The sequence below is a fragment of the Rhinopithecus roxellana genome, chromosome 18 (assembly GCF_007565055.1).
Source record: "Rhinopithecus roxellana isolate Shanxi Qingling chromosome 18, ASM756505v1, whole genome shotgun sequence".
Taxonomy (NCBI): Eukaryota; Metazoa; Chordata; class Mammalia; order Primates; family Cercopithecidae; genus Rhinopithecus; species Rhinopithecus roxellana.
This window is the reverse complement of record NC_044566.1, coordinates 40742492-40755173: the sequence shown is the minus strand read 5'-3', so window position 1 is coordinate 40755173 and position 12682 is coordinate 40742492. Positions and strand designations below refer to the sequence as shown.

At 45.5% G+C, this 12682-nt stretch overlaps 1 protein-coding gene across 1 annotated transcript in view; it reads right to left on the bottom strand.

Moving 5' to 3' along the window:
* Positions 1–12682, bottom strand: part of DHRS12 (dehydrogenase/reductase 12) — a 36244-nt gene that overhangs the window by 10408 nt on the left and 13154 nt on the right. The window contains 2 exon segments of the mRNA XM_010352925.2: position 10780; positions 11600–11680. Of these exon segments, the coding sequence (XP_010351227.1) occupies position 10780; positions 11600–11680 (82 nt within the window).

Genomic DNA, 12682 nt, shown 5'->3' with positions numbered 1-12682 from the left:
CCCATCTCTACTAAAAATACAAAAATTAGCCAGGCATGGTGGCCCACAACTGTAGTCCCAGCTACTTGGGAGGCTAAGGCAGGAGAATCGCTTGAACCCGGGGGGGCAGAGGTTGCCGTGAGCTGAGATTGTGCCACTGTACTCCAGCCTGGGCAACAGAGTGAGACTCCGTCTCAAAAATAAATAAATAAGAATGTCTCTGGACAGACACAGGTAGGGCATTGTTATAAATGGTTAATGAGTGCTTTTAGTCATTCATATCTTCATGTGAACCAGGTCAACGACTTCCTTTCCTCTAAGACTTCCTATTAATATCAGGGACATTTGGGTGATTTAAGGTTTTGATGAGTAAAAAAGAGATATTTTAGAGTACAGAATCCCATGGGAGGGCAGGCCTGGGAGGAGGGAAGGCACCTTCAGCTACTGCAAAAGTTGCCCAAGGTTAGTCCTGCTCCCAGTAATAAGGAAAATAATTCATTATCATTATGACTCATTAGTATTTTTAATTTACACAATGCCTTTCTTCCAAAGAACTCATTATGTCGATGGAGATTCATTACGAGAAAGAGATCTGGGAGTGGAATTTATGTTGGACATAGTCTTCTAAATATGGCAACAAGAACTTTTATTACATGGGTACATGACTCGAAGCAAATCTCTCTATCAACTAATTAAGAAGGGAGGTAAAACTGTGTCGAGCTCAGGTGATGCTGAAGGAGATGCCGTGTGTTCTTAGAGCACCGGTGAAACTCACGTCTGCATCCTCCAAATACTAAATTCATAGTGTTTCTGAAATTATATGATATCTTGAGTATGACATTTTAATAGCATTAAAGGTAATCATTTTTAATGAGAAAAATATATCGCAATTTGTAAATTTAGCAGAGGAAAACTGATTGGCATTTCTATTAAGAAACCTTCAAAGCCACCTTGAATTAAAGCTACTTTGGTTACTAGCCAATTGGTTATGTGCTTCCATCCATGCTATCTGCCAGAGAAAATCATTGTCCTGCTGTCCCTGGGAAGTTTCTGGTGTTAATTTTAAAGGAGCAGACAGCTGCACTGGTGAACACCATTTGGTACTTCTTTTGTATGGTAACAAAAACATTCCATAGTGAGCCTGGAGGGCTCAGACACTAATTTCACACATTATATAAAGATGATTTCAAAGATCACATTACCTGCAGAAGACAGCAGAACAGAGTCCCAGAGGAAACGAGCTATTAGAAGACATTCAAGGCACTGGCTTCTTATGGGGTATTCTCGGTTTGGGCTCAGAGAATCGTTAGCATGAGTCAGGCCTTCCCCTTTGCCCCCCACCTCAACTCATCCCCACCACCTTATCCAGTTCCATGCACTGAACAAGTATTTATCAAGGGCCTGCTGAGTGCCAGACCCAGCGCTAAGTACTTACAATACAGACTGAGGGCGCCCTGCCCTCTCAGTGCCCCCCAGGCATTCTCAGGCATTATACTATGTGACAAACCTAACTCATGGTCAAGTGCTAGACTGCTGTGGGTACACGGGGGTGGGGCGGGGGAGGTGTCAGGTTCTGCATGAACTATGAAGGGACATTTCAGCTAAGACCTGGAGAAGAGGAAGGAACAGGCAGGTAGGGGGCTGGGGATGGGAAGGAGGGCTGCAGGTATGGAGCACAGCCTGTGCAAAGCAGCCCTGAGGCTGGAGAGTGCAACCAGGGCAGCTGCAGCCGAGTGAGCACGGTAGAGGGTAGGGCAACGTGAGGCTGCAGCCTCCAAGGGAAATGCCAGAGACACTCACCTTATATGAAACCAAGGGGTGACTTTAAGCAGAAGGAAACAGACTTGCATGCATAAGGACCACTCTGTCGGCCTTATGGAGGAAGCTTCTGTTGGGGAGGTAGGTATAGGAGGGCACATAGGGCCCCATATTACTCCACTGCATCACAGTGACCTCCGTGGCTTGGGCAGAGTGGTCGCAGTGGAGCTGAAGAGCAGGAGACAGACTGGGGACAAGTGGTGCAGGGGGTCCAAAGGCATGATCACTGCTTGGATATGAGAAGTGAGGGGGTGTCAAGGACGAGCGGTGATGGACACGATGCTGGCCACCGGAGTGGGGCCCATTACAGGAGCAGACCGGTGAGGGACTAAGGGTTCAGTTTTGGACACGCTGGGTCTGAGGTGTTTGAGATCTGGACCTGGAATTCAGAACAGAGATCTGGGCTGGAAGGGGGCCCTTGGAAGCCAGGCACATGATGGCATTGGGGCAAGGAAGAGATCCCAACAGAGAGTGTGGGAGGAGGAGAAAGGAGGGCGCAGGATTGGTCTAGGAGGGACACCAACTTTTAAAGTCCCCGCTGACATGCTGCAGCTGGCTAAGGAGGTTGAGAAGGAGCGAACCTCCGAGGGTGGAATCACAGGCGGCTCAGAGGCTATCGCGCCATGGGAGCGTGGACAGCTGCGCCCAGTGCTGCCGATGGATGTGGTAGAGGTGCACTCTCCAGAACCAGGAATATCAGGGTCACAGGTGACCTCAGCACAAGAGTGGTCAAAGGTCAGGGAGATAAGCCGACTGGAGTGAGCTGCAGGATGCCCGGGACTCGGGAAGCATGACAGGCTGGTGGAGGAAGTGCTGTGGAGGCTTTTCTCCACAGCCTAGCCAGATGACTGATGTCACCCCCTGCTGTCACAGCCACAGTGTGGGGGGTCTTGTGTGCTTCACTGAGATGTATTAAAGAAGCTGCTCTACCGCAGGGAGAACCCGAGTGTGGGCACTTGGGCCTCAGCTCATTAAAAGGACAAAGGTGCTTATTTGGGATTTTGTTTCTAAAACTCCCCAAATGAATGCTTGTTACCAGCATGCCTTTAAAATACTCACCAAATCCCAGCCAGGTAATTAGATACGGTCCTGGCCCACTGGAGGACTTGGATTTGGAGCTGGCGCTCCTGGGCCAGGAGACCTAGAAGGGCAGACACCACACAGCCTCGAGAGGGCTCTGCATCGCCATGGAGCTGCCAGAACAGGGTACATGGCGTGGCCCAGGAGGCTCAGCTCTGGGAAGCTTTTGTGTCTCATCAAAAGCATCTTCCATGGCTGGCAGAAAACCAAAAATCAATGGGAAAATGGTCTCTGACTTCTGAGCTTGTCCATTCTCTCTCCTTAGGAGGGCTCCCTGGTGCAGTTGAAACCAAGAGTCTCACCTGGGGCCCTTCTAGGGGTCGAGGGGAAAGGGGGTTTCTAGGAGCTCGACTCCACCAGCCTCCCCTGTGGCCTGAAATCTGCCCCCACCTCAAGCTGAGGACACAGCCTCCCCAACAGCAGCTCACTTGTTACTGAGGACGAGCACCAAGAAAGAATCATAATGAATAACATGCTTCTTATGACGGAAGACTCACTACATGCCAGGCATTGAGCTGAAAATTACAATGCTTTCTTTTTTCTTGTTCATATATATATATATAATTTTTTTAAACTTAAAGTAAAATGTCTGTGCATGTGTGTGTGTATCCACAGTTCTGAACTGTGACAGATGCAGAGTTGTGTAACTATGCATTAGACTGTGGTGTGATTCAGAACTCTATCACCCCAGATGTTCCCTCACAGTCACTCACATTCGCTTTGTAGTCACACCCTTCTCCTGCCCCTAACCACGCCCTAATCCCGCCCCTGCAGCCTCTGATCTCTTAGCCCCCTAGGTTGCCTTTTCCAGAACGTCCTATAAATGGAATCATACACTCTGCACCCCTTGGGGTCTGGTGTGACTTTGGCTGGTGCATCTAAGAGTCACTCACATTGTTTTGTACATTGACATTTTGTGCCTTTGTTTTTTTTCTGAGACAGAGTCTCGCTCTGTCTCCCAGGCTGGAGTGCAGTGGCACAATCTTGGCTCACTGCAAGCTCTGCCTCCCGGGTTCACACCATTCTCCTGCCTCAGCCTCCCGAGCTGTTGGAACTACAGGCGCTCACCACCACGCCGGGCTAATTTTTTGTATTTTTAGTAAAGATGGGGTTTCACTGTGTTAGCCAGGATGGTCTCAATCTCCTGACCTCACGATCTGCCCACCTCAGCCTCCCAAAGTGCTGGGATTACAGGTGTGAGCCACCACACCTGGCCCATTTTGTGCCTTTTTATTGCTGAATCACATTCCGTTGAATGGGAGTGCCAGTTTATCTATTTACCATATATCTGGGCTGACTCCTGTGGAATAAACTGCTATAAACATTTGTGTGCATATTTTTGTGTGCACACAGGTTATTTCTCTTTGGTTAAATAATTACAAGTCTTTTTTAAATCTTCACTTCTGGCCTATAAAAGTATCATCATCCCCATTTTACAGAACAGGAAAGGAAGGCATGGGGAGGTTGAGGACGTTCATACAGAGTCAGGTAACTGGAGGAGCTGGACTACTACCCTGCTCAGTATAGCCAGTGTGACTGAGTGCCTCCTGAGAGCCAGGTGGATTCTGTCCTCAAGGATCCATCTCTGTGCAAGAAACCCACCCACGAGCAGGTGGCTTCACTGAGCCATGACAGGCACACAGAGGGGGCCGTGGTGGCCCAGAGGGGAGCATCTGACCAGGCTCAGGGGGAGGAATGTGTCCAGCGGAGTCACAGAGGAGCAGTACAAGTTAGCCAGGTAGGGGACATTCCAGGTAGGGGAGCGGCAGGACAAAAGCATGGAGGAAGCACTGCCAGTGACAAGTTCCAAAACAAAAGGCTGACTCCTATAGAGTCCATGTAGGAAAATAATGGGAAATACATTTGGACAGGAGGTAGGGTCTGCTAATAAAGGACTTTAATTCCAGGTTAAGGGAATCTGCATGTTAAAATAACATTAGCTGCTGTTTCTACAGTGTTAACTATTTCCCAGGTTCTATGCCTCTCTGGGAGCCTTGAAGGTTTGTGAGCTGGAATGAGATCTTACGAACAAAACGGTACATGAGGATAGCTCAGGTAAAGGTTATTGACAAGTAAGATGCCTGGCACCAAACGCATGTCCTGTCTAAGGAAGCATTCTGCCTTGGAAGCACTGTTCTCTGTTTTCCTCTGAGTCTCCGTACCAATCTCCCTTCATGGATGAAAAGAGAGCTTTACCACATGATTACTGAAATTGTGTATATGTCTAATTCCCCCACTAGGCCAGCAGTCCCTTCCATTTCTCAATCCCTATAACTGGCCACAGCATCTGGCATAAAATGGGCCCTTTATAAATATTTATGTAACAAGCCAGGCGCGGTGGCTCATGCCTGTAATCCCAGCAATTTGGGAGGCAGGTGGATCACCTGAAGTCAGGAGTTCGACGACCAGCCTGACCAAAATAGTGAAATCCCATCTCTACTAAAAATTAAAAAAATTAGATACGTGTGGTGGCATGCACCTGTAATCCCAGCTACTCAGGAGGCTGAGGCAGGAGAATTGCTTGACCCCAAGAGATGGAGGTTGCAGTGAGCTAACGCCACTACACTCCAGCCTGGGTGACAGAACGAGACTCCATCTCAAAAAAAAAAAAAAAAAGTTTATGGAACAAATAAGGTGCCTTTGTTCATTAGGTATTTTGATTAATAAGTAGCTATCATATTAAACTCAGGTGACCCATTTTCAAAGAATTAGAATGTAAAAAAAAAAAAAAAACCCTTGTGGCAAATTATTGTTCAATATTCATTCTCTCGTCGCCACCTCTGTGGGAGAAGTATACTTCTCTATGCTTGATTTGGAGCTCTGTGAAATGATTTGCTTTGATTAACTGGATTATCTGCTGATTTCTGGATTGGTTAACTGGATATCATATCCAGTTAATCAAAGGGGCTTGGATGCAAGCAGAGGCTTGGAATTGCTTGCACACCTGGGCCTCTGCCATTGCCCTGAGAATATACCTTGGCCAGAATACGCCTTGGTCCAAGGAGGATGCAAGATACTTGGCACATACTCCATACCAAACCTGCAGCTTGGAGACACACAGCTGAGCCCAGCTGAGATCAGCCCGCCCAACAGGTCTGCAGAAGAGTCAGCAAAGATGCTTGCTTATCATTGTACACCCCTGAGATTTTGGAGTTATTTCATAGCAATAGCTGACGATACAACCCTACACTAAAAAATGCCCCCACCATAATTTTGTTGTCCTTTGTTTAGGAAGTGAGTCACAGACTGGTTTTACACTACCTCTGAGCCTCAGTTTCCTCATTTGTAAAATCTGTAACATGGTTATGAGACTGAATGAGAGAATCCAAGAAAAGCCTTCAGGACTGTGCTCAGTATGTGCTATCGCTATGAAGGCGTCTCTGGACCTGGGGTCCCTGTGTCGAACAGCAGCTCTCACTAGGTACTGGGACGTGCCCGAGGAGGGCGCCACGTAACAGAATGTCAAGCAAAAACACTCTCTGTCTCCCGACATACGTCCTTCCAAAGTGACCTCAGGCGAACTTCCTCACCTCCTGCCAAAGAGCTAAGGCACCACTGCCTGTTTATCACAGTCAATTAACTGGTGACGCAGCTGTCCTGGTGGAGACAGAATCAGTGTCCTCGTCTTGTGTCCTGTGGTGAGAGAGGCTAAGATGCGGGTGAGAGTTTTAATCTGCTAACGCTAGGCTGTGGCAGGCTGCCAGCAGGGCACTTAGCTCGGCCTCCCCGCCCTCCCCCTCCCATCTGTCTTCATTCCTCATGGACTCTTAATGCCACTGAATGCTAACGGGCAAAACGTATGTGACTGGAGGAGACCCGAAACAAAGGGGTGAGAACAGCCACCCAACAGAAGCTGTCTCCTGCCACGTCTTCCCCTCCATGGCTCAACTGCGCATCAGCCGACCCAGGGCAGCTCGCCTTTGTCCCTCAGTAAAATAAACTATGAAAATCTCTCCAGGCCCCACCCGCCCCCGCAAAAGGTTAAGAATTATTTTTTCCAAACTATCTAATTCATACACTGTGATGTCTCAACAAAGCCGTGTGCAGGCATGGACGCTGAAGGCATTTTGCATTTAACTATTCTACCAGCTTCAAAACCCTTAGGATCCGGTGATAAATTCTGCGAATGCTGAGGTTTACGCTCTCCTCAGAGTATCAGGAACCTACTGGTGTTTGGCTGGAGACTGCAAATGTTTCTGACGGCTCATATGAATCTTAGAAAATAGAAAACAACCTATCCCACATTACATAATCAGGCCAGGAAAACATGTTTCACATTAGAAAGGCAGCCAGCAATTTCCCAGGACTCAGACAGGGGTCCAGGTTTTTTGTCTGGCCTGCTCCTGCTGAGGACTGACAGCACTTTAACCTCTCTGTATCTCCTTCTCTCTCAAGCAAAGACCCACCGAGCTGCCCCTCTGTGCTGGCATGCCTCTTTGTGTATTGTACTATTTCTTTCACTTGAGAGAGGATAAATAAATATCAAAGCCCGAGAATTATTACGCTTCTCAGAGAGGTTGGAATGATCAATAAGATGTTTCTAACACAAACAGGAAATGAAAATTCAGAGATAGCAAGGTCTTTAGAAGCAGGCTAGATCCTTACAGAGGTGCAACATAACCAGCTGCATAATCAAATAGTCTCTTTAGAGTCTATCAAGCCTGTCCATATTCCCAAGCAAGGCCAAGGTCCCCAGACTACCCTCCTTTTCATCTTCCAAAACCTTTGGACTTCTCTGAGAGGTGCCCTCAACCCCAGCTCAGCCTCCCCTGGCATAGCTGGTCACCCCCTCCCAGTACTTCTTAGCACTTAGTTGTGATAACACGGTGATGGGGTGAGGGAGGACATGCCGGGACGGGTGGAACTGTGCACTGGTAATGAACGTGGGTCGTGGAGGAAGTCAGACCAAGGTTCACATTCTGACTCCTCCACTTGACCTGGGGCAAGTGAAACAATCTCTCTCAGCCTCAGTTTCCTCATCTGTGATGCAGGAATACCTCCATCAAAGCACTAAATTATATATATATATATATATATGTACAACTCTCACTCATGGCCAGGTGGCAGTGAACACTTAGCAGAATTTTGTCAGATGGTGGGTGGATGGATGAGTGAAAGAGCTGGCTTCATCCTGTGAGGTCGCACAAAGCCCAGTACTTGGAAGGACCCTGCACCTGGTTTAATGCTCTGTGGTCGCTGCACTGAAACCCTTACTAATTTTTGAACGTGGAGCCTCACACTTCCATTTGGTGCTGGACTCTGCAAATTACGTAACCAGTGCTGCGGAACAGTGACTCGGGGGCCAGCTGTGACGCTCTGGGAGTCTCAGCAGTCCCATTGAGTTATGAGCCAAACTCTAGCATGACCCCACATTTTGGTACTTTTGGTAATAGCGGCAAGGATAGCACATTTGGAACAAAGTCAGTGATGAAAATATTTTGTACTAAACCTGTGCCATTTCACACAAGCTTCCAGGTATTTGTTTTGAAAAATGCAACCTCATCACTGGGGAGAAGCCATCTTCCCACTCCTAGCCTTTCTTTCCTTGAGAAGAGAGTGCAATTAGGGTGAGTTCCTTCTCTCTTGGACCTTCTTCCATCTGCCAGGGAGATGTAGCATGTTTCAACAGTAAATTCAGGCTGGGCGCAGTGACTCACACCTGCAATCCCAACACTTTGGGAGGCTGAGGCAGGAGGATCACTAGAGGCCAGAGTTTGAGACCAGCCTGGGTGACATAGTGAGACCCCCACCTCAAGAACAAAAAAAAATTTTTAATTAAAAAAAAAATTACCATACTGTTTTCCATAATGGTTGAACTAGTTTACAATCCCACCAACAGTGTAAAAGTGTTCCTATTTCTCCACATCCTCTCCAACACCTGTTGTTTCCTGACTTCTTAATGATTGCCATTCTAACTGGTGTGAGATGGTATCTCATTGTGGTTTTGATTTGCATTTCTCTGATGGCGAGTGATGATGAGCATTTTTTCATGTGTCTGTTGGCTGTATGAATATCTTCTTTTGAGAAATGTCTGTTCATATCCTTTGCCCACTTTTTGATGGGGTTGTTTGTTTTTTTCTCGTATATTTGTTTGAGTTCTTTGTAGATTCTGGATATTAGCCCTTTGTCAGATGAGCAGGTTGCAAAAATTTTCTCCCATTCTGTAGGTTGCCTGTTCACTCTGATGGTAGTTTCTTTTGCTGTGCAAAAGCTCTTTAGTTTAATTAGATCCCATTTGTCAATTTTTGCTTTTGCTGCCGTTGCTTTTGGTGTTTTAGACATGAAGTCCTTACCCATGCCTATGTCCTGAATGGTACTACCTAGATTTTCTTCTAGGGTTTTTATGGTATTAGGTCTAACATTTAAGTCTCTAATCCATCTTGAATTAATCTTCGTATAAGGGGTAAGGAAAGGATCCAGTTTCAGCTTTCTACTTATGGCTAGCCAATTTTCCCAGCACCATTTATTAAATAGGGAATCCTTTCCCCATTTCTTGTTTCTCTCAGGTTTGTCAAAGATCAGATGGCTGTAGATGTGTGGTATTATTTCTGAGGACTCTGTTCTGTTCCATTGATCTATATCTCTGTTTTGGTACCAGTACCATGCTGTTTTGGTGACTGTAGCCTTGTAGTATAGTTTGAAGTCAGGTAGCGTGACGCCTCCAGCTTTGTCCTTTTGACTTAGGATTGTCTTGGCAATGCGGGCTCTTTTTTGGTTCCATATGAACTTTAAAGCAGTTTTTTCCAATTCTGTGAAGAAACTCATTGGTAGCTTGATGGGGATGGCATTGAATCTATAAATAACCTTGGGGAGTATGGCAAGGATCTAGAACTAGATGTACCATATGACCCAGCCATCCCACTACTGGGTATATACCCAAAGGATTATAAATTATTCTACTACAAAGACACATGTACACGTATGTTTATTGCGGCACTATTCACAATAGCAAAGACTTGGAATCAACCCAAATGTCCATCTGTGAGAGACTGGATTGAGAAAATGTGGCACATATACACCATGGAATACTATGCAGCCATAAAAAAGGATGAGTTTGCGTCCTTTGTAGGGACATGGATGCAGCTGGAAACCATCATTCTTAGCAAACTATCACAAGAACAGAAAACCAAACACCGCATGTTCTCACTCATAGGTGGGAACTGAACAATGAGATCACTTGGACTCAGGAAGGGGAACATCACGCACAGGGGCCTATCATGGGGAGGGGGGAGGGGGGAGGAGGGAGGGCTTGCATTGGGGAGTTATACAAGATATAAATGATGAATTGATGGGTGCTGACGAGTTGATGGGTGCAGCACACCAACATGGCATAAGTATACATATGTAACAAACCTGCACGTTATGCACATGTACCCTAGAACTTAAAGTATAATAAAAAAAAAAAAGAAAAAAGAAAAAAAAAAAAAATTAGGCATGGTGGTACATGCCTGTAGTCCTAGCTACTTGGGAGGCTGAGCTGGGAGGATTGCTTGAGCCCATGAGTTCGAGGTTGCAATGAGCCATGATCACATCACTGCACTCTAGCCAGGGCAACAGAGCAAGATCCTGTCTCAAAAAAAAAACAGTAAATTTAGTAAATTTGGGGACAATGAGCGGGGCTTGCTCAGTTCTGCTCCTCCCTTTCTCCCCATTCTGGGGAAGAAGAGAAGGGAAGTTCCAGGTGACCAGGTAGGTGAATCCTTCTAATTCTTGGGTTCCAGATGAGGAAACCCATTTGGCTCCTGCACTGAGCCATGCCCTTTGACCAGCCTTATCAGTAACAATAGTGATATGTTGCTTTCAACTGTTATTCCATCGGCTGACTCAATTTGTTCAGTTCTTGGTTGGGAATAGGGTTGCTATATATTGGACACCCTCAATGACTCCAACAGCCACCCAAACCCTGCCATCCATCTTGTGACCTAGAACAACACTTAATTAAAACACCCCCCTCACTACAAGGAAGTAGGATAGGTCCAGGGAAGAGTGTTAGATTCATTGCATCTCAAAATTGAAAGGCCCCTTGGCTTGAGAAGGAGCAACTCCAAGGAGACTAAAAGCATGGTATATTAGTTCTCAATCTCTAGTGTGCACCAGAATCATCCAGAAGGCACGTCAAAATGGATTTCACTCTTGGCCTCATTCCAGAGTTTCAGATTCTGTAGATCTGGGTGAGGAATCTAAGAATGTGTATGTCTATCAAGTTCCCAGGTGATGCTGAGGCTGCTGGTCTGGGAACCCCACTTTGAGAGCCACTGGCCTGATAGAAAATGACTTCACTCTGCTAGTACAGAGCAGCAGCCAGAGTCCAGGTATCCTGTACTCTAGCCAGTGCCCTTCTCGGTCCATCTTCTTGCCCATTGGTTGCACCTTCCTCAGCCCTAGCTGGAAGTTCCCTTGGCTGCAGTTTTTAGCTTGCACTCAACACTTAAGCTGAACTTGCTCTCCTCTTCAAAATAATATCTATAAAGAGCCTAGAGCTTCCTAGGAAAAAAACACTTCAATACTAAGTATTTCTGGCACCAAAATCTATTATAAGAAACATGAAAACAGAAAGTGTTTTATGAAGAAAAATAAGTACAATTCAGGATAAACTTAAAGCAAATGTCATCAGCCCAGGACCAAGAACCCAAAAAGTTGGTCAATTTTTTTTTTTTATCCTTCTATGGTACATTCTATGTTTATTTTGCTAAAAACAAATAAGAAAACTTCTTGTACTTACCAGAGTATTGGTAGCAAAGTTTTTTTCAAGTCCATCTTCTGTAAGCTCTCTTTTATTGACCATGCAACTTGCATTATTGATCTAAAAATTACAGTTCCCATTTCAAAATAAAGAAAAACAGGGCCAAAAGACCTACTTCCATCCCCACACCTCCACTACCCCAGCCCCAGCTCCTTCTCAACTTTCAAGTGACAATGACAATTTGCTCAACTGATTCTTCACTCCAAACCCCTTGCAGGAAAATACCACTTGTGCAGAGCACTCAGCCACAAAACTGTGCAAAGATCGACAAGCAAGACAGCTGGGCCAGGCAACCTAATTCGTGAGAGAGTGCTCTGGAAATTCATCTAGTCCAGAACCATACAATAGAAATATCTAATCTTAAGATTTCTAGTAGCCACATTGAAAAGGTAACTAGAAACTGGTAAAATTAATTTAGTAAGATTTTAAACCAAATATATCCAAAGTAGCATCATTTTAACATGCAATCAATATAGAATATTAATGAGATGGCATACATGATTTTTTTTAAGGCTTTGAAACCTGCTAATTTATACACTTACAGCACATCTCAGTTTGGACTAGCTACATTTCAAATGCTTCACAGCCATACTGGATAGCACAATTCCAGACTCTGGAACAACATTTTAGAGCACATCAGAAAGTCTTTGGATAGAAAAGCAACTTAGCTCAAAGTGGAATATCTGGGAAGAGCATACTGGGACTCTTTCTATCTGAGTCCACCCAGGCTCTCTGTGGAGTTTTGTGCTAATTATGTTACTAAAAGATTTGCTTGTCTGTAGGAGGTATTCTTTTGGATGAAAAGAGCTTCTAATTTCAATACACCAATCCCCAAATCTACAGAACTGAGAAATATTTATATACAAATCATCATTTTATAAAACATGGAACATGTCTATCCTCCCACAATACCTACCCAGTGGATGGCCCCTTCCTTTCCCCACTAATCTAACCACATGGGTCTCCTCTTAAATCCAATGAGCAAAGTTGATTCCATGAACAGGCCCAAGCATAAGAGAGTCTTACTAAGATTATTCCATAAAGACACGCAAACATACATAT